We start from the raw sequence: 26965 nt of genomic DNA on the forward strand, positions 1-26965 counted from the left end.
CTCAGGCTGTCACCTCCCCGTCCAGTCCCTACTGCCCCCGGCCCCAGCCTCAGGCCCCTTCCGTGCACCTGCCAGCCTCTCTCAGCTGTGGTTACTCTCTGCGTGGAGCACCTCCACCCTCAACTCCGGGATCCTTCCCTAATTATCACGTCCGCTTCTACCCACCTGCACCCCCAGCTGGCTAGATGCCCCTCCCCTCCTCTGTGTTCCCACAGTCCTACCACTGCACTTAATAGGGTTTTGTCCGTTTGTGTCCTTTTCCCTGACTCAACTCCAGTATCCTGCAGAGTAGCGACAATACTACCCTAGTCATCTGTCCCATGCCTGGCACGATCTGGGTGATCCATCAATGTTTGTTGAATGAATAATGGATAAGTGAATGAATGAGTGAATGTCAGGTAATATTATGAGCAATATATTTAAGCACAGTTTTACAAAGCCACCAAAATCCAGACCGATAGTTCTTTCTTGGACCCTTCCTACAAGTTTTGAGGTGGACAGGGCAGAGTTCCTCCCCATATTATAGAAATGAAAACCAAGTCTCGTAAAGGTGATGACCTCTGCGACTTACAAGTGGCGGGGCAGGCTTGGAGTCCAGTTCTTTGGCGTGTGGTCTGGGGTCTTTCTGGGTCTCCAGGAGGCTGACACAGGTGTGTGGCCACGGCCACGTGAACATGGGCTTGGGTTTTCCCTCGGCAGCAACATGGAAGCGTGTACTGGAAGTCTGGGGCCAGCCAGGTTCTGGCAAGCTTGTCACCGGACCTCCTGTTGCACGAGCAGCTGCAGGTAACTGGCCATGCTGTGGGAGTCTGAGAAACTTGCATAATGGGGAGAAGGGCCCCGAATCCTGTGGGTCCTGAAGCCTGGGGCTTTTGTGCATCGTCAAGGGTGTGGGAAGTTGGCTTGGGCAGCAGGCCTGTGAGCGTGGTCTTCCCTGCCTGCCTGCCACAGACATCCCTGCTGTCTGGACAGAGGCTCAGGTGCTAACAGCCCACGTCACACTGGTCCCCTCCAGCCCAGCAGGACTCTGTTGCGAGTTCCCCCCTCAGGAATCTCCCCCTGGGACGTGATGCCTCCCGGTGATGCTGGGAAGGTAGGCTCTGGCGTCTCCTTTTCTCCCAGGCTCCACAGGCCCCCGCCAAGCTGCCCTTTGCTGCAGCTCTGGCCCTTCACCGCCCATCTCTGGTATTGGCCTGTGGTGCTCAGGTGTCCTCGCCAGAACCTTCCACCTTGAGCTTTCTGGGGAGAGACCCCGCTAGGCCGGGCCGAGGTTTGGACATAAAGGGCTTGCCCGTGGGTCTTCCAAGGTCACATCCAGGGAAGAGGCGTCCACAGCTGCTGTGATGGGCGTGACTGCCAGCGCCAGGGCGGCCCCCCGGAGTCAGTGGGCGGAGCTCATGCCTGTGCCTCTGCCCTTTCTTTCCAGGCCTGTTTCTCCATCAGTGACTGCCCGGTGTGGATGGACTCCAGCACCACAGCCCAGTGCCGCCAGCTGGAGGCCACCGTGGGTGGGGCCCAGGCTCTCAGCTGCCTCACCGGGTCCCGCGCCTATGAGGTGGGCGACGCCCGCCACGGGCTGGGGACGGGCTGGGCCAGGAGGAAGGTCTGGTTGCTGGCTCTGGTGCCTTCTCCCTGGGTGTCTGGGAGGACACGGCTGGTGACCTGTGCCTGTGGGGATCACGTGACGCTGTGTGGGTGCCACCCCTGTGGAGCCATTCTGAGCAAGGCCACGTGTGCCGCTCAGCGAGCACGGGCAGACCTCCTGTCGCGCCTCAGCCCTCCCAGGTCAGAGCTGACGTGTGACCCAGGCTGTGCTGTGTATGCGGGTGACGATGGCATCTCAGTTTCAGCCGCTTTAACCTGGAGATAAAAATAGCACTTACATTTTGGGTAGTCTGGGAGCTGAAAGGAGTCAGTGCTTGTAAGATGCTTAGTGCAGCTCCTGCGAAAGTAAAAAAAATAAGAGTGCCTCTTTCCTGTTGGCTTCATCCATGGTCCTACCCCATCCCCTAGGGTGGCTGCTATTGGCCCAGCTGGGGTAATTCGATACTCCCTGGAGCAGAGGTTTGGGGGATAGGACCAACCCCACTTGGGTTGCCTTAAGGAAGAAGAATGTGGGTGGGGATAATACCTGAGTCCCCTGCATGGGTGCCCTTGGTCAGAGCAGACACCCTCCTGTGTGAGGAGCGAGGTTATTACTAAGGATGCTCAGCAGACGTCAGACATTTCCAGATTTGAGGCCTTAAGCTCTCATCATGCTAACTAACCTTCAGAGCGTGCCACACGAACTTTACTTTATGAAGTTGATCATTCCCTGTAGGATTTGGGTTTTTAAGAATTTACACTCTTTTTCCAGCGATTTACAGGAAACCAAATTGCAAAGCTTTACCAGCAGAACCCCGAGGCCTACTCACACACAGAGGTTGGTTGAACGTTCCTCTTTTTTATTTTTTCTCTTTTTTTTTTAAGATTTTTTTTTTTTTGATGTGGACCATTTTTAAAGTCTTTTTTGAATTTGTTACAATATTGCTTCTGTTTCTGGTTTTTTGGCTGCGAGGCATGTGGGATCTTAGCTCCCCAACCAGGGATCGAACCCCCTGTATTGGAAGGCGAAGTCTTAACCACTGGACCGCCAGGGAAGTCCCTAAACACTCCTCTTTGATTGAAAGTCACAGTTGAATTCCTTTTATAACTTAGCATAAATAAATCTCATGTGCATGGGCTAAAAACATTGGTTAGCAGACATTAAAGATGATATATATTCAATTTGCTTTTATTCTCATTGTCAGGCTTTTTCCAAAGAGGAGGGAAAGAACGGAATTGTGGGAAAGAGAATTCCGGGGCTCTCCTGACCAGAAAGGTGGAGGTCAGGGTCAGGGTGGGAGCAGGGGGACTGGTGGCTTCCTGGGACCACCTGAGTAGGAGATCTGGGTGCCCTTATGCTCTGTCTGCTCAATTTCTGTGGTTAATGCAGGATGGTTACCTGCATTTGATTGGTGTGGGGTCATTGTTTTCTTAGGAAATTTGTAAGGCTGGACCAATGTCTCCAGCTGTGGCCCTCCAACCAGAGCCAGGAACCCAGGTTCATTCCTTGGTCCACAGTTGCTGAAAGCCAGCACTTAATGCTGCCTGAGAAGCAGCTCAACATCGTGGCTAGTGATTTTTCTCTCTGAGTAATTAGAAAATGATCAGCTTGTGTTAAACCAAATTGCCTTTTAAACCTTGGACGTTAACATGCAATTTCTAATTTAGTGATTCAAGGTTCCACATTACTGTGCAGCTTTAGCCGTTAATGAAGGTTTTGGGGGGAGGGGGTGATACAAATTCTCTGAATTCTATGTGTGGAACAAAGGTGGCCCAACTGGGGACAGGAGGTGATGGCATTCTCTCCCCCGGTCCAAGGGCCCGTGATTCCCACGTGGAAGCAGAGACCCTCAGGGTGACGTTTAGCATCCATTATCAGTTCCTCCCATTCATGTTTGGCGCCTCTGGCTTCTGAGGGGCCGGCTTTCCCTTCTCATTCTGAACCCCTGAGACTGTGTTTGTTGTTTCTGAATCCTGTGGCCACGCATCCCACTTCCTCTGCGACTAGATATAAAGACCACAGACATGGAGGAGGGAAATCAGGGCACGACACTCCCTGGCATATGGATTCTGGGTGAAAACCTGCTTCCCTAAGCGTGGCTTTTTTATCAGGTTTTGTAGTTGGTTGGTTTGTGGTTGGTTTTTATTTGTGGCAGTGCCTCGCAGCTTGCAGGATCTTAGTTCCCTGACTAGGGATCGAGCCCAGACCCCAGGCAGTGAAAACCCGGAATCCTTCCCACCAGGGAACTCCCTTTTTTTTTTTTTTTTCGTTTTGAACTTGACGGTTTTATGGCTTGTCAGAAACTGCAGAGCAAGGGGCTTTCCTGAGGAGTCACTTCTTGGTGTTCCAGCCACTCAAAATGCCCTGAAGGACTGAGGGATACTCAGTCCCTCACATTGCTGGGGCATCGTGCCCAAAATTTCTACCTCCCTCCCCAGTTTAAAACTCTTGTCCTGTTGTGTGTGTGTCAGAAGCAGTCAGTTGTTGATGGAAGTGAGTCATAAATCTCACTGTGTTTCTCTCTTCTGCAGAGAATTTCCTTGGTCAGTAGTTTTGCTGCTTCTCTGTTCCTTGGGTCTCACTCTCCTATTGACTACAGTGACGGTAAGTCTTCAGCGTCCGTGGTGTGGGTCTGTTTAGCGGGCGTGCGGGCAGCCTGAGCCCCGTGCACCCGGGTGGGTGCCAGTCTTCCAGCCCTACCGTCTGTTGCCAAGAAGGGAGTGTATTATCTTTTGCGGTGTAACAAATGGCCCCAGCGCTTAGCAGCTGAGAGTCATAAATGTTTATTATCTCACAGAGTTTCTGAAGGTCAGTAATCAGGGAGGGGCTTCTCTGGATGGTTCTGGCCTAGGGTCTCTTAGGAGGTGGCACTCAAGCTGGCCGCCAGCGCTGCGGTCACTTAAAGGCTTGACTGGGGCTGGAGGATCCACTTCCAGGCCACGCACGTGTCCGTGGGCCAGAGGCCTCAGTTCCTTGCCACGTGAGCCCCTTCCCCATATGGGAGCTGGATTCACCCCAAGCGAGGGGTGAGAGGAGACAGCGGCCAAGCAGAAGCTGCAGAGTCTTTCACATGATCTTGGGAGTGATGTACATCCCTGTCCCTGGTCACACAGGCCTACGGGAACAGGGAGAGGGGACCTCAACGGTGTGAACACTAGGGGATGAGTAGGGATCATCTTGGAGCCTGGCTCCCACAAGGAGTAACTTATTGAAGTTTTTGTCCACATTTGGGGAACTCATGAGAGTGGTGAGCTTCTGGAATCAAAACCCTAACAAAAATAAATGCAGATACTATGTATAAAACAGATAACTAATGAGAACCTTCTGTTTAGCACAGGGAACTCTACTCAGTGCTCTGTGGTGACCTAAATGATCAGGAAATCCAAAAAAGAGGGGATATGTGTATATGTATGGCTGATTCACTGTGCTGAACGGTAGAGACTAACACAACATTGTAAAGCAACTATACTCTGATAAATAAACAAACAAACAAATAAATAAATGCAAACGATGCCAGTGGAGAAGGAGAGCTGGGAGGAGGTTGCTGAAGGAGCTCTTGGGTGAGACTAGCGTGGAGAGAGGAGAATGCAGAGCAAGAGTCCTGGCCTGGGAGGGTGGCCTCGGAAGAGCCTCGAGTCGCTCCGAGTCTCCGGGAGCTCAGCTGAAGTGTGTGAGTGCTGTCGTGTACCAGACGCTAGTCTAGTTTTCAGGGCACGGAGGGTGACTAAGGAACGGTCCCGAAGCTTCACTCACAATCTGTAGAAGAAAAGCTTCATCCCACACAGGAACCCAGCTCCTTGGAGCTCAGACCAGCAGAGCCCTACCCGTGGAATAGCCTGTATCCACCTGTGTCCTCCACACTCACCCCAGCCAGCCTCTAAGTGCTGCTGGGGAACGTTACGTTGTTGCACTAGACATTCCTGAGCTTCAGCCTCAGCTGGGTCTCCACCCACTCCCCTGTGTCCAGAAGTCACCTCTTCATTTACCAGCAGTCTGACCATCTCACATGGGCACGGGGCTCTAGCAGCACCCAGCCCACCTGCCTGCCTCCACCTGGGCCCATAGAGGAGGAGGGCTGTCCACCTGAGCTCTGGGTTCTCCCCCCTCCCCATCCTCAGGAGAACCTTGGGAGAAGTAGATCGTTTTAGGGAAGACTTAGCGGATCTTAGTGACGAGCATGAGGAAGTTTAGAGGCGTCCGAGAGCTTTCCTCAGAAAGTTAGATGTGATTGGGAAATCCCTGAGAGCTGACCCACATCAGTGCCAGGGCTGCCTCTAGCCTTGAACCCCAGGGGGCGCGCAGAGCCATCCTAGGTGACATTGGTGGGAGCTCCCCTCCCTCAGCCAGGTCTTAGAGCAATGGATTTCCAGGCTAACTGTGGGATTTAAGCCCATGAGGAATGTTTGGGGGGGTGGAGGCATGTGTTTCTAAGGGCCCTGCTGACCTCTGGCTCTCTGGTTCCAGAGTTACCCAGGCACGTTGTATACGTTCCATCGGGAAAGAGCTCCAGGTATACGTTTAGCTGCAAGAATGATCCACTCTCGGCCAGATTTGCGCATTTTTACAAAAGGTCCCCTTTTGAGATTTCTCTTTCTTGTTTCCTTCCTTCCTTAGGTTCTGGAATGAACTTGTTGCGGATCCAGGACAAAATCTGGTCGCAGGCTTGCCTTGGTGCCTGTGCACCTCATCTAGAAGAGAAGCTCGGCCTGCCGGTGCCGTCATGCTCGGTTGTGGTAGGTTCCCTGCCCAGTGACGCGGCTCACTGGGGAGCTGGCAGCTACTGGGGAAGCTGTGTAGTATACACACACACACACACACACACACACACACACACACACACACACCCATCCATTTACACACAGGCACACACACATGTGACTTTGCCTAGTACAAGATAAGTATTTGACGTGATTCAGAGCAAAATGTCTGTATCAGTGTCTTGTACTCAGGTGCAATAACTACATCAAAGTAAAAAGCTTCTACACAGCAAAGGAAACGGTCAACAAAGTGAAAAGGCAACCCATCAAATGAGAGAAAATATTTGCAAACTATATATCTGATAAAGGGTTAATATCCAATACATATATAAAGAACTCATACAACTTAACAGCAAAAAACTAAACAATTCAATTAAAAAGCTTTAACCAGGGACTTCCTTGGTGGTGCAGTGGTTAAGAATCCAACTGCCGATGCAGGGAACATGGGTTTGAGCCCTGGTCCCAGAGATCCCACATGCCGCAGAGCAACTAAGGCCGTGCACCACAACTACTGAGCCTGTGCTCTAGAGCCCGCGAGCCACAACTACTGAGCCTGCGTGCCACAACTACTGAAGCCCACACTCCGAGAGCCTGTGCTCTGCAGCAAGAGAAGCCACCACAACGAGAAGCCCATGCACTGCAACAAAGAGTAGCCCCCACTCGCCGCAATTAGAGAAAGCCCATGTGCAGCAACAGAGACCCAATGCAGCCCAAAATAAATAAATAAATAAATTTATTAAAAACAACCAATTAAATTGGTTAAATTAAATTTGTTAAAAAATAAATTAATTAATTAATTAATTAATTAAATTTATTAAAAACAACCAATTAAATTTCTAATTCAACCATCAGTGTGGCACCCACATTCGGAATAGACACTGACTGTCCACGCCCTGGTTTCCCCTAGTTGGCCGGCTAAGTTCTTGGTTGGGCCCTGCACTCGGCCCTTTGGCGGGGAGCATGTGCCCCACAGCCAGAGCAAGCAGAACCCCTGGGTGGTGCAGAGCGTTGGCTGCAAAGGAAGGACAAGGGCCCCTGAGTCCCGGGGAGAGTCACAGAGCTGGGAGGGGTGGGCCACCAGGAGAACCAGGCTATCACGAGTGCCTCACTCCTCACGTGTGGAGTCCCAACCACAGAAGCCCTTTCTGAGATGAACAGTGACCTGCTGAAAACAGCCCTTGCCACCATGAGCAGAATCTCCAAGCCAAATCGTCATCATCCAGAGGGTGCCGTGAGGCCAGCGCACAGAGCTTAAGTTAAGGGTGTCCTGCCCTGTAGAAGCAGACAGTTCAGGACCCAGGCAGGCTGATGCACAGCAGAAAGAAAAAGGAAGGTCTAACAGAAAACAGCCAAGCCTCTGGGACTGGTATTCCACACACGGCTTTTAGTTTCAAGTGAGATGGAGAGCGGTGTTTTGTCCACGGCAACCGGCTTTGTTTGCCTTATGCCAGGAACACATGCCTCCAAGAGGTAGCCCGTGCAGACACCAGCAGCTTGAGGAATGGAAAAGAACTGATGGTGAAAAGTGTATTTTCATTTGTAACTTAGGTACCCACGTGATGGGGGGAAACAAGCAAAATCTATGTTTTCTGTCATCCCTTTTTCTGAAGGTGGTGCCCAAATGGCTTTCTCTCCTTTTCTGCAGGAAAATATTTGGAGATATAGTGTAGCAGATGCTTCCCACCTTGCATCCTCCCAGCCACTTTTTTGCCAGCTGTTGTGGCTTCACGCAGGTGTCGCCTAGCAGAACCCTGCCTGAGCTGCATCTCATTTGCCTCACTTCTGCCCAGAGCCTTCTGGGACTCCACAGTTGTGCTCTGCCAGCCTGGAGGGTCAGGGAGTTAGCACCCTACGTGTGCCCTTCACTGGTGGGGAGCTACGGAGAGCTGCTCCCTGTTCCATCCCCAGGTGGACAGTCCCCCCCATGCATTTCATGCAGCTCCTCAGACGCAGCTCACAGCCATGACCAGCTCCACAGAGGACCCTGGGGTGGGCTTTCCCCCCTTTCCTGTTCCGTTCTTCCCTGTCCCCTTCTCATTTCCTGGGGTTACTTCCCCAAATAAGCCACCTGCACAAGCCCTGACTCAGGCTCTGTTTTCTGAGGCAACGGAGGCCAAGACAGTTATCTCCCAGGAGATGGCTTTATTCTGATGTAAATCCGAAAGTTGGCTGGATGGAGTAAAATGTTCTTCCCAGACACCAGGAAATCCCATCATTTATTTTACACTTTTGGAACCAAGACAGGGAAAGGGGGGGAAATGCTTTCTTTTCATAACCGTGCCCTCTAGAGACGGTAGGTCTGTCCAGAAGTTATCCCTGCCCTCTGATCCCACAGGCGGTCTTGGAGGGGCCCTGAGAGCTGTGGTTCCTGGTGGAAGCCTTTCCTTGCTTTATTTTCTTTAGAATGTTGACCTCTGCACAAACGTGTCCAATGACTCTTAATCTGACTGATAGAGCATATGTGCAAGGCATTATCTACTTCTGTGAGTTTGCTTAATGATTTCCTCCTGTTATTTCTTTATTTTTAATGCTACATCCATAATTTGGAGCTTACAGAGCAAGTCCACAATGGGAACTGGTCTGTTCTAGTTGCTTTGAATCTCAAAATTAAGTGGGCTTCATGGCAGTGGGATGACCTCATGTGCGTGGTTGCAGCCCTGTGCTGGGCTCCTCTGGTGTTCTGTGAACAGGAGGGACGTCTCAGGTGTGATGCGACTGTAGGCCCCACCCAGGCCTGTGGCCTTCCTGTGGCCCGAGGTGTGGACAGTTGTGTCGAGCAGGTGGGGTTTGCCTCAGCAGAGCGTGCTTGCCTTCTCTCCTCAGGGGGCCATTTCTTCCTACTTCGTCCAGCGCTATGGGTTTCCTCCAGGATGCAAAGTGGTGGCCTTCACTGGGGACAACCCAGGTGAGTACCTCAGGGGATTTCACCCTCCCAGTAGCCCGCCTTGGTCCTTGTGGGACACTGGAGAATGCCAGCCGGCTTCTTGGGGCTTCTTGGGGAAGCCTGTCCGGGGCGGGCCCTCCCTCCCTTGGTGCCTGCCCGCCTGCTGGTCTGAACTCTCACGCCTTGTACCTGCCCCACCTTGGCTCTGACTCTGCCCACAAGAGCCACTGAGTGCTGCACCTCCAGGTGAAAGAAACCTGATCAGCGATTGAGGAAGACAGTGCCCACCCTCCCTCACCTGCCTTTTCTTTTCTTTTTTTTTTTTTTTTTAGCAACAGCCATTAATTTTTATTAAATTTCTAATTTAAAACAAATATTTACAACATTATCAGTTTGGGAAAAGACAAACAGGAAAAATGAAGAAAAGTGATGAAAAGACAAATTCAAGGAGAGAATAAATACAGCCTGTTTACACGCCTGCCTGGCCCTGGTGGCTGCTGCCAGAGTGCCAGACCCTCAGCCTCAGAATTAGCAGCAGCTCAAAACCTCCTCCAGTTTCAACACGTCCAAGGGTGGGATTTTGCTCACCTGCCTTTGCTGTTCCAAGCTAAACATCTCAGTTCCCCCACCCCTTCCTCTGGGACCCAGCTTTGAGTCTCTGCCCCATCACTTGACCTATAGGTACAACTTCGTCCAAGCCCCTTGTCTCCTCTTCCTCCTTTTCTTCTCCTCTGGGGGTTCCTGAGGCCCCCCCCCGGAGGGGCTGACAGATCTCTAAAGAAAGGCCAAGTGGCCACAATGAGTACCACCAGACTGCTGCCCCTCACCCCACCTCTGCAGCCCTTTTCCTAATGGGCCACCAAATCAGGGTTGCTGGATAGAGTAAATACAAATACAGGACACCCAGTTAAACTTGAATTCAGAGGAAGGACAAATGATGAGGTAGGATGAGTATGTCCCAGGCAATGTTTGAATTTCAGATGACAAATGATTTTTCAGTGTAAGTGTGTCCCAAATATTGTTTCTCTGAACTTGAAATGTGACTGAGCGTCTTATATTTTATCTGGCAACTCTACCCCAGGTTGCCTTCCTAAGCAGCCATTCCTTCTCTAAGGAAGTGAGTCTCAGGTACATATGGAAGGGTGTGGTGGAGGCCGGGGTCTGACTTCAGCCCTTCTCCTGGCTTCCACACCCGTGAGCCTCCCTGTGCTTACCTCCTACGGGTTGTATAGATGAGGATGTGGACAGCAAAAATAAAATAAAAAGAGAGAGGCACACGCGTCTAGGAGTGGGGCTGTGTGCCTGGAAATGGGCTGAAGGTCTTGTTAAAATTCATTCATCATCATCATCATGATTTTATGTGCCGTATTTTCTGCAGTATCTATGTGTATTTTTGTGCCCGGGAAAAGACATTTAAGTCACCGTTACTCCTGTTTCTGCCACCACTATGAGTAACACTCGTGGTGCTCCTAGGTCTGCTTTAGGCCTGTCTGCTTTGGAGCTGAGGGCACAGCGAGGATGTCCCCGCCACCCCTGTGGTTGCATCCGGGTCCTGGCTGTGCCCCCTCCCTTCTGGGGTGGCCTCCACCCTGGCATCTGCAGGGAACCCCCAGGAGCCAGACGAGGGCCTCCCCGTCCCTGCACAGATTCTGTAGAACTTCACACGGAGCCCTGTTGTCAAGGCACAAACCCAAACTCAGAGCAGGTTTTGGAGAAGGGAGCCTCACGTTCCTGGTCTGAGGTGAGGTGAGACAGAGGCTGGTAGACAGTGGCCAGACTCCTGCAGGAGCAAGGCTTGAAGCCTGTCGCTCTGTCCCCTGGGCGCCTGATGTGAGAGGAAGCTCCGGCCTGCGGTGGGCATGTTCTGGTGCCCTGGCTCCTGGAGGGTGCCAGGCCCCAGTTCCTCTCTGCCCTAAAAGCTGAGTCACCCTCAGAAAGGAACAGATGGTGCACAAGCACTGATTCAGGACAGTTCTATGCTTTGTGGGCCACGTTTGTTTGCCTTTCAAAACGAAAGTAACTTCATCAGGTCTCGTTAGAAACAAATGCATTGTTTTTTTATATTGGAGCATTGTTGATATACAATGTGGTGTGTCCAGCAAAGTGATTTAGTTATACATATACATATATCTATTCTTTTCCAGATGGTTTTCTCATATAGGTTATTACAGAGTACTGAGTAGAGTTCTCTGTGCTAGACAGTAGGTCCTTGTTGATTGTTTTATATATATTAGTGTGTATATGTTAATCCCAACCTCCCAGTATTTCCCTCCCCCCTGCCCCCACCTTTCCCCTTTGGTAACCGTAAGTTTGTTTCCTAAGTTTCTGAGTCTGGTTAGAAAAATGTATATTCTTACACCTACTCTGTCAACTGGAAGAATGTCAGGGAGAATAATGGGCCTGCTTTTGAACCACAGAAGCATGAGCTTCTGGCATGTTGCAGAGGGAACAACAAAGAAGCAGCTTCCTAAACCGTCCTTTTGGACTGCGGTTTCAGGCTGAATGTTGGAGATACCAGGCAGGTAGCCCTCAGCCGTTCCCTCCCTAAATCTGACCTTCACTTTGCTGCTGCCTTAAGTAATGCATTAGTCTTATGCTTCTTTTTCTTATACACAAGGGATACCTCTTCATTGCAGAAAAAAATTTTAAGTACCGACAAACCAAAGGAAGGATGTAAAAAAAAAATCATCCGTAATCTCTTAACCCAGAGATAACCACAGTTAAATTTTTTTTTTTTTGTGGTACGCGGGCCTCTCACCGCCGTGGCCTCCCCCGTTGCGGAGCACAGGCTCCGGACGCGCAGACCCAGCGGCCATGTCTCACGGGTCCAGCCGCTCCGCGGCATGTGGGATCCTCCCGGGCCGGGGCATGAACCTGCGTCCCCTGCATCGGCAGGCGGACTCTCAACCACTGCGCCACCAGGGAAGCCCCACAGTTAAAATTTTGAGGACTGTCCTTCCAACCTTCTTTTCCTATGCCCATAAATAAACAGTTTATTTTAACCAACCAAGGCAATATTTTTGTGCAACATCATTAGTGGTTGTTTAGGTTTCCATCGTCCTGGCATTTACTTTGCCAACGTCCCTCAGATGGAGCTGGGAGATGGAGGTAGGCGTGGCTTCTACCGTTTAGGCCATGCAAACATTATCTTGTCCCTTGTCCCTATAGCAGCAGTCTCCAACCCTTTTGGCACCGGGGACCAGTTTCATGGAAGACAGTTTTTCCACGGACGGTGTGGGGCGGGGGGGGGTTGGATCAGGCGGTAACGCGAGCGATGGGGAGCGGCAGATGAAGCTCCACTCGCTCGCCCGCCCGCCACTCACCTCCTGCTGTGTGGACCGGTAGGGGGTTGGGGACCCCTGCGGCCTATAGGATAAGCTCTCAGAGGTAGGATTCCTGAATCCAGGGCTCTGGCACTCTGCTGATCGTACCTCAGCAGCAGTGTTTGAGTACACCTGTTCCTGCCCACATTTCTTCTTCATTCATTCATTCACTCAACGTTTAAGGCCTGCTGCTACATGGCAGACCTTTCAGTTCCAGGGTGTATCAGTGAGGAAGGCAGATAAACATCACGGTCATGGACCTCACATAAAGGGGACAGTCAACATTACCTTGCCCCTTTCCATACCACCGAGGTGGGGGAAAGCCTCTCACTCCGGCCTCGCCTTTGTCTTTCTCCGCCGTGTGTATCCTGGTGTCTTGACTTGGCCCCCTTGGTCCTCTGCACTCCTGGGAGTGCCTAACAGTGGGTGGGGAGTTTGGACCCCTTTAGATGAGGTTTCTGAGTCCAAATCAGAGGCCCTGACCACAGAGACTCCACCCTGTAGCCCTTGGGGCGTCCTGAGCCCTTGCCTCACCCTGTTCCTGCATCTCCCTTAGCTTGTGGACTGGGGTGGGAGATGGGGGCTGCACTCCCATCTGGCGGGGTGGGGGGGTGACTGGTTTGCTTTGTGGCTCTCATGTGACCTCCTGCTAACCACAGACTCCCCTCCCATTCTCAGCATCGCTGGCAGGCATGAGGCTGGAGGAAGGTGACATTGCGGTAAGGTGACCACTCCCTCCCTCAGGCAGGGTCAGCTTTCTGCCCCAGGGGATGAGGGTGCTGGGCCTCAGCAGCATCTTTGCTGCCTATCAGAGGGACTTCCACGGTCAAAAGGCAGCTGAGGGAGAGGATAGGGAGACCCAGGCCCCAGGACCTGCCCACAGGTCCTCTCTTAGAAGGTCAGTTGCCTTTGCTGAGCAGACAGGTCCCCTGCCTGCCTTGACAGTGGCCGGTTGTGGTGAGCACAGTGGCAGAAGGGTCAGACCTCGGGCTAGAGGACTGTGAGCTCCCTAAGCGATGACGACATAACCCAGACCCTTCTGCTTCTAGTGGGAAACCCGTTGTCACCCAAACCACGAGTTAGAGGTAGTTGTAGTAAGTTCTAGAGAATCTGCCCGCAGGATCCATGGGAGCCTGAATCTGGGGAGCTGACTTTGGACTTGGTGTGGGAGGGTCAGCAGAGGTTTCTCTGAGGAGGTGGCGTTTAATCCGAAGTCTGCAGCCTGAGGAGTGAAGCGATGGGGGTCAGGGCACGTGGAGCTGGCGAGACAGAGCCGCTTCACCTCTGCCCGTCTGTCTGCAGGTCAGCCTGGGCACCAGCGACACCCTGTTTCTCTGGCTCCAGGAGCCCACGCCCACCCTGGAAGGCCACATCTTCTGCAACCCGGTTGACCCCCAGCACTACATGGCACTCCTGTGGTAGGTTGGGTGGGGCGGAGGAGGTGCGGGCAGGTCTGGCACCATGTGGAGCCCCCCAGGTCGTTCCACTCACTGCGCAGGCTCTGGGGGCAGCTGAGACCCCAGGGACTCACTGGGTCTTGCTGAGAACAGAGCTGGGTGGGGAAGCACCCAGGACCTGAAGTCTCTCCCAAACCCAGATACAGATCCCATCCCCAACACCTGTATCCTGTGTGGCCTGAGGCAGACCCCGTAGCATATCTGAGCCACACTTTGCTCATAAAATGCGGAGAATAAGAGGTTTACTTCATAGTGTTGTTACACTATGTCTGGCACATGGTGGACCTTCAACCAATGGTAGCAAGGACATCCTGCTTCCTGACAGTTCTCATGGAAGGGGTCTGTTCTGCACCCTCCAAACAGGCATTTGGGGACCTGCTGGAAGCTACTAAGGGAGAGTTTTGGGCCTTGAAATTCCAAGAACCACTGGAGAATATGTAGGTCTAGTAAATCTGGCCAGCCCTGCCCCTTGTCCAGGTGGTACAACGTGCTGAAACCACAGCTGTGTCTCTCCCTGGGGCTCCTTTGTGGCAACCTCCCCTGTAAACAGAGCCCACGACAAGTGCATTTCCTGGTGACTCCCAGGAACATGCGCTGGGTCTGATACCTGAGGAGGAACCTCAGATCCCTGCTGTGCACTGGCTGGGGTTGTGGTCCAGCCTGACCTGCAGCCCCTCTACCTGGGACTCTTCACCAAAGCCCGTGGGTCCAGTCAGCAAGCCCCAGGTCCCTCCCTCAGGGTTGTGTGCACTTCTGCAGCTTTAAAAACGGCTCCCTCATGAGAGAGAAGATCCGCGATGAGTTGGCTTCCAGTTCCTGGAGCGAGTTCTCTAAGGCGCTGCAGTCCACAGAGATGGGGAACAGCGGAAACCTGGGTAGGCTGTTTGGGGATGCCTGGGTCTGTGAAGGGGCAGCAGCTGCTGTGGGGAGGGGCAGGGCCAGGGAGAAGCCAAGGGGAGCCCTGACTGTCTGTACTTCTGCTCCATGGCCCTTAAAACTAGCGTGAGACCCCATGATCTGAGTGAGGTGGGGAGTGGCAGATCAGGCCAGAGCTGCATCTTCTGTGCCCCTCGAAGCCCCTGGTGACAGCATCAGAGATGGCAGCCACAGTGCCTACTCTGCCCTGGTGCATGCCCACATGCAGCTTTCTGCCCCAGACACGAGGTCTTGTTGGGAAAAGTGCCCAGCATTGGGGCAGGCCTTTTGAGCAGGGAGGGGATGTGCCTCCCTTGGTCAAACCCATGCTGGTATTTTAGGGTTAGTTGGACAGCTAGCTGTCTCCTGGCCTGGGCGGCCACATGAGAGCTGGAAGAGCTGTCTCCACGAAAAGCTAGCTTAGGCCTTTCATTTGCCCTCCGTCCTGCTGGAGAGAAGGACCTGAGAATATTCACAGGTCTCCAGGGGATAGGGGGTCCCGGGGAACAGGGATATAGGGTCATTTCACCCTGCTTTTTTCTAAGGCTATTGAGAAGCTGATATTTTGTTTTTGACCACTGACAACTAATCTCTTCCTGGTCTTGTTTCAGGTTTTTATTTTGATGTAATGGAGATCACCCCTGAAATTATTGGGCGTCATAGGTTTAGTGCAGAAAACCATGAGGTACGTGTGTTATTAGTATTGGAGCTACAGTGGCTCCATTTTTGACTATTTAACAAATGCCTATCAAATTATGCTAGTTTTAGGGACCTCATTCATTTACTCAGCCATTGATAAAACAAGTATTTAACATTTTTTTCTTTAAATTGAAATATTGTGGATTTACAATATTGTGTTAGCTTCAGATGTACAGCAAAATGATTCAGTTCTTTTTCAGATTATATTCCATCATAAATTATTACAAGATATTGAATATAATTCCCTGTGCTGCACTGTAAATCCTTGTTGCTTATCTATTTTATGTATAGTAAGTAGTTTGTATCTAATCCCATACTCTTAATTTGCCACCACCCTCCCCCACCAGTAACCATTAGTTTGTTTTCTACGTCTGCAAGTCTGTTTCTGTTTTGTATATAGATTCATTTGTATTTTTAGATTCCTCATATAAATGATATCATATGATATTTATCTTTCTCTGACTTACTTCACTAAGTATACCACTCTCTAGGTCCATCCATGTTGCTGCAAATGGCAACATTTCATTCTTTTTTATGGCTAATACTCCGTTGTATAGGGACCTACCTGGGTCCAGTGGTTAAGACTCTCGGTTTCCAATGCAGTTGTGCATGGGTTCGATCCTTAGTTGGGGAATAAGATCCCATATGCCGTGTGGCGTGGCCAAAAGATATTTTAAAAAATATATATTCTGTTGCATATATACAATATCTTCTTAAGCCAGTCATCTGCTGATGGGCACTTGGGTTGTTTCCATGTCTTGGCTATTGTAAATAATGCTGCTGTGAACGTTGGGGCTTCACGTATTTTTTCCAATTAGAGTTTTCCCTGATATATGCCCAGGAGTGGGATTGCTGGATCATATGGTAGCTCTAAGGACCCTCCATACTGTTCTTCATAGTGGCTGCACCAATTTACATTCCCAGCAACAGTAGGAGGATTCCCTTTTCTCCACACCCTCTCTAGCATTTATTATTTGTTGACTTTTTGATGATGGCCATTCTGACTGGTGTGATAATTAGTGATGTTGAGCATCTTTTCATGTGTCTGTTGGCCATTTGTATGTATTCTTTGGAAAAATGCCTACTTAGGTCTTCTACACATTTTTTGATTGGGTGTTTTTTCAATATTGAGTTGTATGAGCTGTTTGTATATTTTGGCTATTAACCTCTTGTCAGTCTCATCATCTGTAAATATTTTCTCCCAGTCCACAGGTTGTCTTTTCGTTTTGTTGACGGTTTTCTGTGCTGTGCAAAAGCTTTTAAGTTTGATTAGATCCCCTTTGTTTATTTTTGCTTTTATTTCTTTTGCTTTGGGAGACCGAGCTGAGAAAACATTGGTATGATTTATGTCAGAGAATATTTTGCCTATGTTCTCTTCTAGGAGTTTTATGGTGTCATGTCTTATATTTAGGTCTGTAAGCCATTTTGAGTTTATTTTTGTGTATGGTGTGAGGCAGTGTTCTAACTTCATTGATTTACATATGGCTGTCTAGCTTTCCCAACACCACTTGTTGAAGAGACTATCTTTTCTCCATTGTATATTCTTGCCTCATTTGTCATGGATTAATTTACTGTAGGTGAGTGGGTTTATTTCTGGGCTCGCTATTCTGTTGCATTGATCTATATGTCTGTTTTTGTGCCAATACCATGCTCTTTTACTGTAGCTTTGTAGTATAGTCTGAAGTCCGGAAGGGTTATGCTTCCAGCCTTGTTCTTTTTCCTCAAAATTGCTTTGGCAATTTTGGGTGTTTTGTGGTTCCATATAAATTTTAAGACTGTTCTAGTTTTGTGAAAAGATGTCATGGGTATTTTGATAGAGATTGCATTGAATCTGTAGATTGCTTTGGGTAATATGGCCATTTCAACAATATTAATTCTGCCAATCCAAAAGCATGGGATATCTTTCCATTTCTTTGAATCATCTTCGGTTTCCTTTAGTTTTATAGTTCTCAGCATATAGGTCTTTAAGCTCCTTGGTTAATTTATTCCTAGGTTCTATTTTTTATGCCATTGTAAATGGGATTGTTTGTTTACTTTCTCTTTCTGATATTTCGTTATTAGTGTAGCAGATTTCTATGTATTAATCTTGTATCCTGGGACTTCCCTGGTGGTCCAGTGGCTAAGACTCCTCGCTCCCAATGCAGGGGGCCCAGGTTTGATCCCTGGTCAGAGAACTAGATTGCACATGCCGCAACTAAAGATCCTGCACGCAGCAATGAAGATCCTGTGTGCTGCCGAAAAAAAACCCCCCAAAACAAACAAACTTGTATCCTGCTACCATGCTGAATTCATTTATTAGTTCTAACGTTTTTTTTTTTTTTTTTTGCTTTTTTTTTTTCGGTACGCGGGCCTCTCACTGTTGTGGCCTCTTCCGTTGCGGAGCACAGGCTCCGGACGTGCAGGCTCGGCGGCCATGGCTCACGGGCCCAGCCGCTCCGCGGCATGTGGGATCTTCCCAGACCGGGGCACGAACCGGTGTCCCCTGCATCGGCAGGCAGACTTTCAACCACTGTGCCACCAGGGAAGCCCATAGTTCTAATAGTTTTTGTGTGGAGACTTTAGGGTTCTCTATATAAATTATCATGTCATCTGCAAATAGTGACAGTTTTACCTCTTCCCTCCAGTTTTATTTCTTTTTCTTGTCTGATTGCTGTGGCTAGGACTTCCAATATTATGCTGAATAGAAGTAGTGAGAGTGGGCATCCTTATCTTGTTCCTGAATTTAGTGGGAAGGCTTTCACCTTTTCACTGTTGAGTATTATGTTGACTGTGGGTTTGTCATAATAAAACAATACTTTTGATGTGCTAGGGCGCACTCTAAATGCTGGGGCATCAGCAAGATATAAGACAGACGCTGTACTTTCTCACAACGAGGAGTGTGGAACACCTAAGTGTTCTCCCTGAGCTAACGTGTGCTCCCGCTGACTGTCATTAAGCATCTGGGAGCCTGTTTCCTTGGCGAGCCTTATCCTACGCCTCCCATCGCCAGATGATGAATTTCCTCCTGATTGAAAGAGCCTCTGGCACAGGAGACACTAACATTTACTGACGTTTATTGAGCACAGTTTAGTTCCAGGCACTATGTATGTGGGTTTCTTTATCTTCCTCATTTACCTCTCAGAGCAACTCTGTGAATTAGGTATTTTCATCCCCTTTACAGATGGAGAAACTGAATATCTCACCCAAGGCACCAGGGCCTAGGTGGTCAAACCCAGTCCTTTCTGGCCCTAAAGCCGCTATTTTATTTGCCCTCCACCACGCAACCTTTCCCAGGAGGGATTTGGTTGATACTTGCTGCTTGGAATTGACTTTTCTGTGAGATGGTTACCAGAGTCATCACCACATTTTGGATTGGACCTGAGAGACTTTTCTGACCCTAAAAGGTGTCTGGGGAATTTCAGTAAGTCACTCTGTCTACTCAGTGTAACAGAGTTGGTGTTGGATTATATGCCGATGATGGTATTACGTATTGTATTGTAGATGGAAAGCTTTGTCTAAAGTATAGGGAGTTCATCTCAATCTTCTGGTGGGGGTCAGTTTGGTTTCTGTTGCTCGTAGAAAGAAGACATGCCTGTTCTCTTTTGTGTAAATCTGTCTGGGTTTATCAAGAAGGGAGTTTTCTTCGTTCGTTTCTTCAATCAACAGATATGTATGATTGGTGCAAACAAGACAAACAGGGTCCCTGCTCCACGGAGCCCAGTGTCTAGGAGGATGTAAACAGGTGAACGAACACACACACGATTACGGTGTGTGATGTGGCTCAGACGGGAAGGAACCAAGCGACGTAGGGGAAAGCAGGGCATGTGCCAGGGACTTGCCTTGGATAGGGTGATCAGGTGGACCTCCCTGAGGAGGTGGCCTTTAGGTGCAGACTTGAAGGATGAGAGGGATCCCACATGGGAAGCTTGGGCGGAGTCCTGGCAGAGGGAGAAGCTTAGGAACTGAAAGCAGGTGAGTTGGGTTGGAGCAGTTCCTGAGGGAGGGAGCGGTGGCATCAGTCACTGGTCTCAGGGTCTGGGGAGCAGGGTGAGGCTGGAGTTGGTGCCATTCAGCTCTAGCTGGAAGGGCAAAGGGCGTGCCACAGTGGTGGGTTCTCAGCACAAGCTCTCCCTTCATGAGCATCAGCTACATTGACCAGGCTCTGCTGTCTGCTTTTTAACAACCCTGAAACGTAGGTGCTCCCATTACCTCAGTTCTGTTAACAAAGAAAATGAGAGACTCAAGAGGGAGGAGGTATGGGGATATATGTATATGTATAGCTGATTCGCTTTGTTATAAAGCAGAAACTGACACACCACTGGAAACAATTATAGTCCAATAAAGGTGTTAAACAAAAAAGAAAGAAAATGAGGCTCAATAAGATTTACATGAACTTATTCAAGGTCGTAGAGCTGAATGGCAGGGGCAGAACTGGAACCCTCGGCAGCCTGAAACTGAGCTCTCCCATCCTCTGACTCCCCAAAGTGATACACGCGTGAGGCCGTGAGCACGTGTGTGTGCGTGCGAGTGTGTGACAAACAAGTTAGTGGTTCAAGAGCACAACTATGGGTGAGCTCCAGTGGAGGCCTGAGTCATGAGCTCTGAATGTGGGCTACTGTTAAAAAGACGCCACACACACACATACACCACATACATACGCACCACACACATACACACAGACACACACACACACACACACACACACACACACACAGAGTGAGTGGACAATGAGAGTTCTTCACGCTGCCCACTTTCTCCTGGAATCAGGTCTCAGCATTCCCCTGGGACGTGGAGATTCGAGCACTGATCGAAGGACAGTTCATGGCCAAGAAGATCCATGCCGAGGGCCTGGGCTATCGAGTCAGTAAGTGAGCTGCTGGCGGGCTGTGTGCTGGGGTGGGCGCTAAGGGTTCTGCTCCTACCCTGAGGTGCTTGAGGCCCTTCCTGGGCTTCAGGCCAGGCCTAGTGGACACTGTCTGTTAAGGCTCCATTACACGGGCCCTGTTTGCGCAGGAGGGACGTGGAGCCTGGCTCCTGGTGGTGGGGTGAGAAAGCGATCAACTGGCACTGTGGACAGGCATAGACTAGGGGGCAGGTTGTTCCTGCATCTCTGCTGCGTCCCCAGGAGCCTCACCTCCTCGGCCAGGAGCTATAGGACTTGGGAGATCTTTCTGTAACCCTACACTCCAACCTGCAGACTAAATGTCCTAAGCTCTGGATCCCGAGGACACGGGCAACGCAGGTGGGAAAGGTCTGGGCTGGGGCCATCACTGGACCTTCACCTTATAGCCTGGGCAGGCCCCATCTGCCTGTGGGGCACAGCTCTGGACATTTCAGCTTCAACAGGGAAGAGAGGGGAGGTAGAACCACTATCAGAACTGAGAGCCCTGCAATGGAGAGGGCAGAACCAGGGCCAGGGGAGGCCCATGGGGAAGGAAGGGACTTCTAAGAACTTGAGCTATGGAGTGTGGGCAGCTTTAGGAGGTCAGCGAGTTCCCCTTTTTGATGGCGCTGCAGTGGTCTGGCAGGGGGCGAGGGGGGCGTCTGAAGGAGGTTGGACCCGCCGACCAGAGAGTCCACGTTTCCAGGATGTATTGTCCCTCTGGGCCAGCCGTGGTCAAGAGAAGGTAGAAAACCCCTGGATCCTCTTAGCTTGAAGGCCTCCTCATGATACTTTTAAGGACAATCCTATGTAGTATATGTTTTATGCCTTTGAACCAAATAAGTAAAAGGGTACTTCAAAAATAAGCACTAGGTAAACCTTTTTGAAAACCTGTTAGGCAGCATCTACTAAAGCTGCATACACGTCCACCCAGCAGCTTCACTTCCCGGTGGATGCGAGACAGAGATGTGGACATGTGTTCACTAAAGACGTGCAGGAGGACACTGCCGGTGGCCCTGTGCTTAGCACCCCATGCTGGAAACAACACAGTGCCCATCGGTGGTGAGATAGATGCCTCGTGGGGTGTTCAGGCGACATGATCCTACACAGAAATGAAAATGAACCAGCCTTAGCCACGCGCAACAAAATGGATGAATCTCATAAATGAAAACGCTGAGCAAAAGAAGCCAAACCCAAAAGTACGCGTGGCAGGTTCCGTGGACGTCAGATTCAAAAGCAGACAAAACCATCTGCTGTTGTTGGAAGTCTGGATCGTTAGTAGTTACCTTTCGGGGGGCATGGAGGGCCTCTGGGGTGCTGGTGAGGCTCTGTTTCCTAGGTTACACAGGTGTGTTTAGTTGTGAAAATGTGTCAAGCTGTCAGCTTATGGTATGTATGTACATTTGTTAGGATGTATGTTTTAGTTCAACAGAGTTTTTTAAATAGAATGAACATTATAAACAGTCCCACTCCTCTCCATCCCCCCACCCAGAGTGTAAAAAGAAATTCCCCCAAGGTCTCCAAAGGCTTCCAAGGTCCCTGAGAAGTGAGCCCAGGTGAGCAGGGCAGAGATGGTGCTGAGGTGGGCGTGAATGACTGGCACGAAGGGTTTTCCGGTCGTCAGGAGGGGGCACTTTGGGCGGCTGGGGGGCTGTCTCCACCGGCCCAGTGTGAGGGGAGAGGCAGTGAGGGCGGAGGGGCCCTCCTGGGCTCCAGGGAGCTAGTGTGCCTCTGAAGCGATTCTTGTGCAAAACAGCATAAGGTTACTTATCCTCTTAGCAAGCTTAAGGACCGAATCAAACCTGTCCTGCCAGCTCTGCTGGGTTCCTCTCAAACAAGATCACATGAATGAATGCGCTTGAACCTAAAAGGGCAAAAGGATATGTATAACTGATTCACTTTGTTATAAAGCAGAAACTAACACACCATTGTAAAGTAATTATACCCCAATAAATATGTTAAAAAAAAAAAAAAAAAAAAAAGAATTTATCAGTTCTTGGAACACAATAAATACCGAAAAATAATGTTAGCCATTAAAAAAAAATAAATAAATAAAAAAAAATAAAAGGGCAAAAGGGCTGCACGAACTGTAGGCATCGTGCTCCCAGTGGCTGCATGGCTTGTGGCATCGTGGGATCTTTTTTTTAAAAATAAGTTTATTTATTTATTTTTAGCTGTGTTGGGTCTTCGTTGCTGCGTGCGGGCTTTCTCTAGTTGTGGTGAGCGGAGGCTATTCTTCGTTGCAGTGCACAGGCTTCTCATTGCGGTGGCTTCTCGTTGCGGAGCACGGGCTCTAGGTGCACGGTCTTCAGTAGTTGTGGCACGTGGGCTCAGTAGTTGTGGCTCGTGGGCTCTAGAGAGCAGGCTCAGTAGTTGTGGCTCACAGGCTTAGTTGCTCCACGGCATGTGGGATCTTCCTGGACCAGGGTTCAAATCCGTGTCCCCTGCATTGGCAGGCAGATTCTTAACCACTGCGCCGCCAGGGAAGTCTGGCATCACGGGATCTTAGTTCCCCGACCAGGGATTGAACCCTGGGTCCTGTCAGTGAAGCGTGGAGTCCTTACCACTGGACTGCCGGGGAATTCCCTAGCGTTTCATTCCTGAACTGTCATAATCTCGTTTTAATAACATCTAAGAAGAATAAAAAGACGTTTGAAGTAAGACTGATGATCATGATAATAATAGCTGCCAACATTTATTGAGCACGTACTGTGTGCCCAGCCTGGTCCCTAAGCACGTTATGTTTATTAACAACAAAGTGTCTGGGGTGGGTACCAGTATTACTCCTGCTTCACAAAGTAGGAGACCAAGACTCAGAGTGTTACATCACCTGCTCAGAGCTTCTGAACCAAGCCAGTATGGTTCCAGACTCTGGATTCTGAACCACGGGGTGACCTCTGCTTTCTTTAAGGAATGATCACTTTCTTGATGTTTGGACACTGTGAAACATATGCACCCAGCTGGGCGGGGCTAAAGCCATCGTCCCTTTTCAGCTTATATTTCGATGTATATTTCATTTTGTTTAGGTTGACTTATAAGAGCAGAAAAACCTTATAATAGCAAGTTTGGAAAATAAAGGAAAGAAAACTACCTATAATCCCATCCCCTCACCCCAACCACTCCTGCCATCTAGGACCGTTTTCTTCCAGTCTCCATTATGAGTTTATTTTTTATAAAGCCAGGGCCCTATTCCCTTTGTACCTACGAAGAGGACATATAGGGATTCCCTGGTGGCGCAGTGGTTGAGAGTCCGCCTGCCGATGCAGGGGACACGGGTTCGTGCCCCGGTCCGGGAAGATCCCACATGCTGCGGAGCGGCTAGGCCCGTGAGCCATGGCCGTTGAGCCTGCGCGTCCGGAGCCTGTGCTCTGCAACAGGAGAGGCCACAACAGTGAGAGGCCCACGTACCGCAAAAATAAATAAATAAAAAATTTTTAAAAAAGAGGACATATAAACCTAAAAATGTGTCAAAGTCTTCATGGTGCTTTACATCACGCCCAGCTGACTTTTCTTGCAGTCGTGAATGAAGCGTGTTTTGATTTTCCAACATGGAATCACACTGGAACATCTTCCCATGTCCTGGATTGTCTCCTTAGCCGCTGACATTCCTTCCCCTTTTCCCAGCCCAGGTACTCTCTCTTTTTTAAATTAATTAATTAATTAATTAATTTTTGTCTGCGTTGGGTCTTTGTTGCTGCGTGCAGACTTTCTCTAGTTGGCGGCAAGCGGGTGTTACTCTTCGTTGCGGTGCACGGGCTTCTCATTGCGGTGGCTTCTCTTGTTGCAGAGCACGGGCTCTAGGCACGTGGGCTTCAGTAGTTGTGGCTCACAGGCATTAGCATGCAGGCTTAGTAGTTGTGGCCCATGGGCTTAGTTGCTCCACAGCATGTGGGATCTTCCTGGACCAGGGCTTGAACCCGCGTCCCCTGCATTGGAAAGTGGATTCTTAAACACTGCACCACCAGCGAAGTCCCCAGGTACTCTTTTTTTTTTTTTTTTTTTTTGCGGTACGCGGGCCTCTCACTGTTGTGGCCTCTCCCACTGCAGAGCACAGGCTCCGGACGCGCAGGCTCAGCGGCCATGGCTCACGGGCCCAGCTGCTCCGCGGCATGCGGGATCTTCCCAGACCGGGGCACGAACCCGTGTCCCCTGCATCGGCAGGGGGACTCTCAACCACTGCGCCACCAGGGAAGCCCCCCAGGTACTCTCTTAATGGCAGAGGGTGAAGATGCGGGAGGCTGAGAGGTGGCAGCAGAGCCTCATAACATTTGTTTTTAAATACCTGCATAATAAATGAATACCTCTTCATTGTAAAAGAGTCCTGTGACACAGGACTATAGGGATCTAAGCGCTATGAGATTACAGAGCGCTCTGTTTTTCTGCCCTGCCCCCGGCTTCTGCATCACCCCTTACACGGTCCATGGGGGAGAGGTGGGGGCGAGGAGGACTAGCTCTGCCTTTGGGACGCCCCTCCCACACTGCCACCACCTAATGCTTGGCCGGTTTTTCTGTCCTGGCAAAGTTTATGTGCCTCTGGAGGATCACTGTGCCATCTATCTTGTACTGCAGGTACAGCAAGTTAGCGCTTAAGGGCTCATCTCATTCTAGGATTTAATTTATTTATACTTCTTCGCATTTACAACTTTTTTTTTTTTGGCCACGTGGCATGCGGGATCCCCAATTGACCAGGGATCGAACATGTGCCCCCTATAGTGGAAGCGCAGAGTCTTAACCACTGGACCGCCAGGGAAGTCCCTGCATTTACAACTTTTTGATAGCATTAAATAAAAATATGTTTTTGTTTGTTTATTCAGCATTCTCTCCTTAGGACAGCACAGGGGATGTTCTTTCTTGACCATCTCCATTTTAACCCAAAGTGGAACTATATGTCTTTTACTAGACTGTGGTTTATTATTTTTTATTGTGAAAAGTATGCATACAGTAGAATATATGCTTCATACAGCTAATTGTGAAACATATTAATAAATCAAACACCTTTCACAGAGCACTCTGGTTAAGAAATAGCACATTGGGCTTCCCTGGTGGCGCAGTGGTTGAGAGTCCACCTGCCGATGCAGGGGACACGGGTTCGTGCCCTGGTCCGGGAAGATCCCACATGCCACAGAGCGGCTGGGCCCGTGAGCCATGGCCGCTGGGTCTGCGGGTCCGGAGCCTGTGCTCTGCAACGGGAGAGGCCACAACAGTGAGAGGCCCGCGTACCGCTAAAAAAAAAAAAAAGGAAAGAAATAGAACATTGCCAGAACCTTAGGACCCGTCCTGTGTACCCTCTTCAGTTGCATGCCCAAGAGGTGGATGAGGAAGCAGCCTCACGAGCAAATTTCATGTTGGACGTGCGTGGACAGAACCAGCTTTAGATCTCCCACGCAGTCCTGTGTGATAAGCAAGAGGCATTGGCCTGACACTAGCTCTTTGTGGTAGAAGAACTCTGGAAAGCAGCCTTTTCTGCCTTGGGGGAATTGTCACAGCCATTTTTTGTTTTTTGTTTTCTTTTTCCTTACAGTGCCTAAGACAAAGATTTTGGCCACCGGAGGAGCATCTCACAACAGAGACATCTTGCAGGTAAGTGCCGGTAGCAAGCCCTGAGCTAGGGCCTCTTCCACGTCTAATACTTCTAAGAGCCAGACACTCAGCAGTAACACTGCCTCTGTTCCCGCTCCTGCAGGGATGGGGAGCTTACAGCTCATTCTTTCCCAGGAAGCCAGCTCTTTACAGCGCACGTGGCAAGCAGATTCTATCTTACGCTCAAGTGAAAACCACTGCCCTGTACCACTCCACTCTCTGATACCAGCACTGGCCTCTGGAGTCACACAGAAAGTGCCTGTCCTTCATGGCAAACCTTCTGACATCTAATGCCAATGTTCTTTTCTTCCTCAAGGTTTCCCCCTTCCAATTTAAACACCTCTGATTTTCCCAGCCATTCCTCTTATAATACAGTTGCCAGAATTTGTCAACTGTCTTTCTGGCCCTTCATTATGCTAGACATATATGACCCAAAGTAGAATCAACCTGCAGATATCTGACCATCAAGCTGTTAGCCCCAAATCATGGGACTGTTAGTGTCTTATTGGGACACTGAGAATTTTAGGGTATAGCCCGAGGCTGCCTTAGCTGTTGGAGTAACTGAATCGACTGTTGACTTGTACAATAGTATACCTGTCTTAGGTAAGATTCTCTAGAAGCAGAGCCTGCAACGGAAATTATTCTATGAGTGATTTGTTGGGAGAGTGCTCCCAGGAGAAAGGGAGTGAGGGATCCAGGTAGGGCAGGGGAAGAAGGATAGGCAAGGATGTGGTTTTGGTTGGAGTCAGCTTCAGCTCCATCCCATGGGGAGATATGGTCCATGAACTATGCCGCAGACTTGCTTCCACCTTGGGGTAAGAGGGCCAACTGGCTGTCGTGGGAAGAGATACGAATAACCTCCTGTGAGAGGCAGCCTCTGTTCAGTAAAGAGCAATTCTTTTGA

The 26965-nt window shown here is 49.9% G+C and overlaps 1 protein-coding gene across 15 annotated transcripts in view; it reads left to right on the forward strand.

Moving 5' to 3' along the window:
• XYLB (xylulokinase) overlaps positions 1 to 26965 on the forward strand; it is a 61756-nt gene that overhangs the window by 20767 nt on the left and 14024 nt on the right. For 5 of the 15 annotated variants that reach the window (XR_004528486.2, XM_033864604.2, XM_073811020.1 and 2 more), the window contains exons 5-16: positions 700 to 786; positions 1427 to 1555; positions 2357 to 2422; positions 4117 to 4189; positions 6200 to 6318; positions 9166 to 9247; positions 13228 to 13268; positions 13852 to 13967; positions 14766 to 14881; positions 15533 to 15606; positions 20367 to 20463; positions 26003 to 26061. Coding sequence is in view for 12 of the 15 variants with exons in the window: in XM_033864604.2 (XP_033720495.1) it covers positions 700 to 786; positions 1427 to 1555; positions 2357 to 2422; positions 4117 to 4189; positions 6200 to 6318; positions 9166 to 9247; positions 13228 to 13268; positions 13852 to 13967; positions 14766 to 14881; positions 15533 to 15606; positions 20367 to 20463; positions 26003 to 26061 (1059 nt within the window). In the remaining 3 variants the exon portion in view is untranslated. The other 10 variants (XR_004528487.2, XM_073811021.1, XM_033864605.2 and 7 more) reach the window with 6 other exon arrangements.

The sequence above is a fragment of the Tursiops truncatus genome, chromosome 10 (assembly GCF_011762595.2).
Source record: "Tursiops truncatus isolate mTurTru1 chromosome 10, mTurTru1.mat.Y, whole genome shotgun sequence".
NCBI lineage: Eukaryota > Metazoa > Chordata > Mammalia > Artiodactyla > Delphinidae > Tursiops > Tursiops truncatus.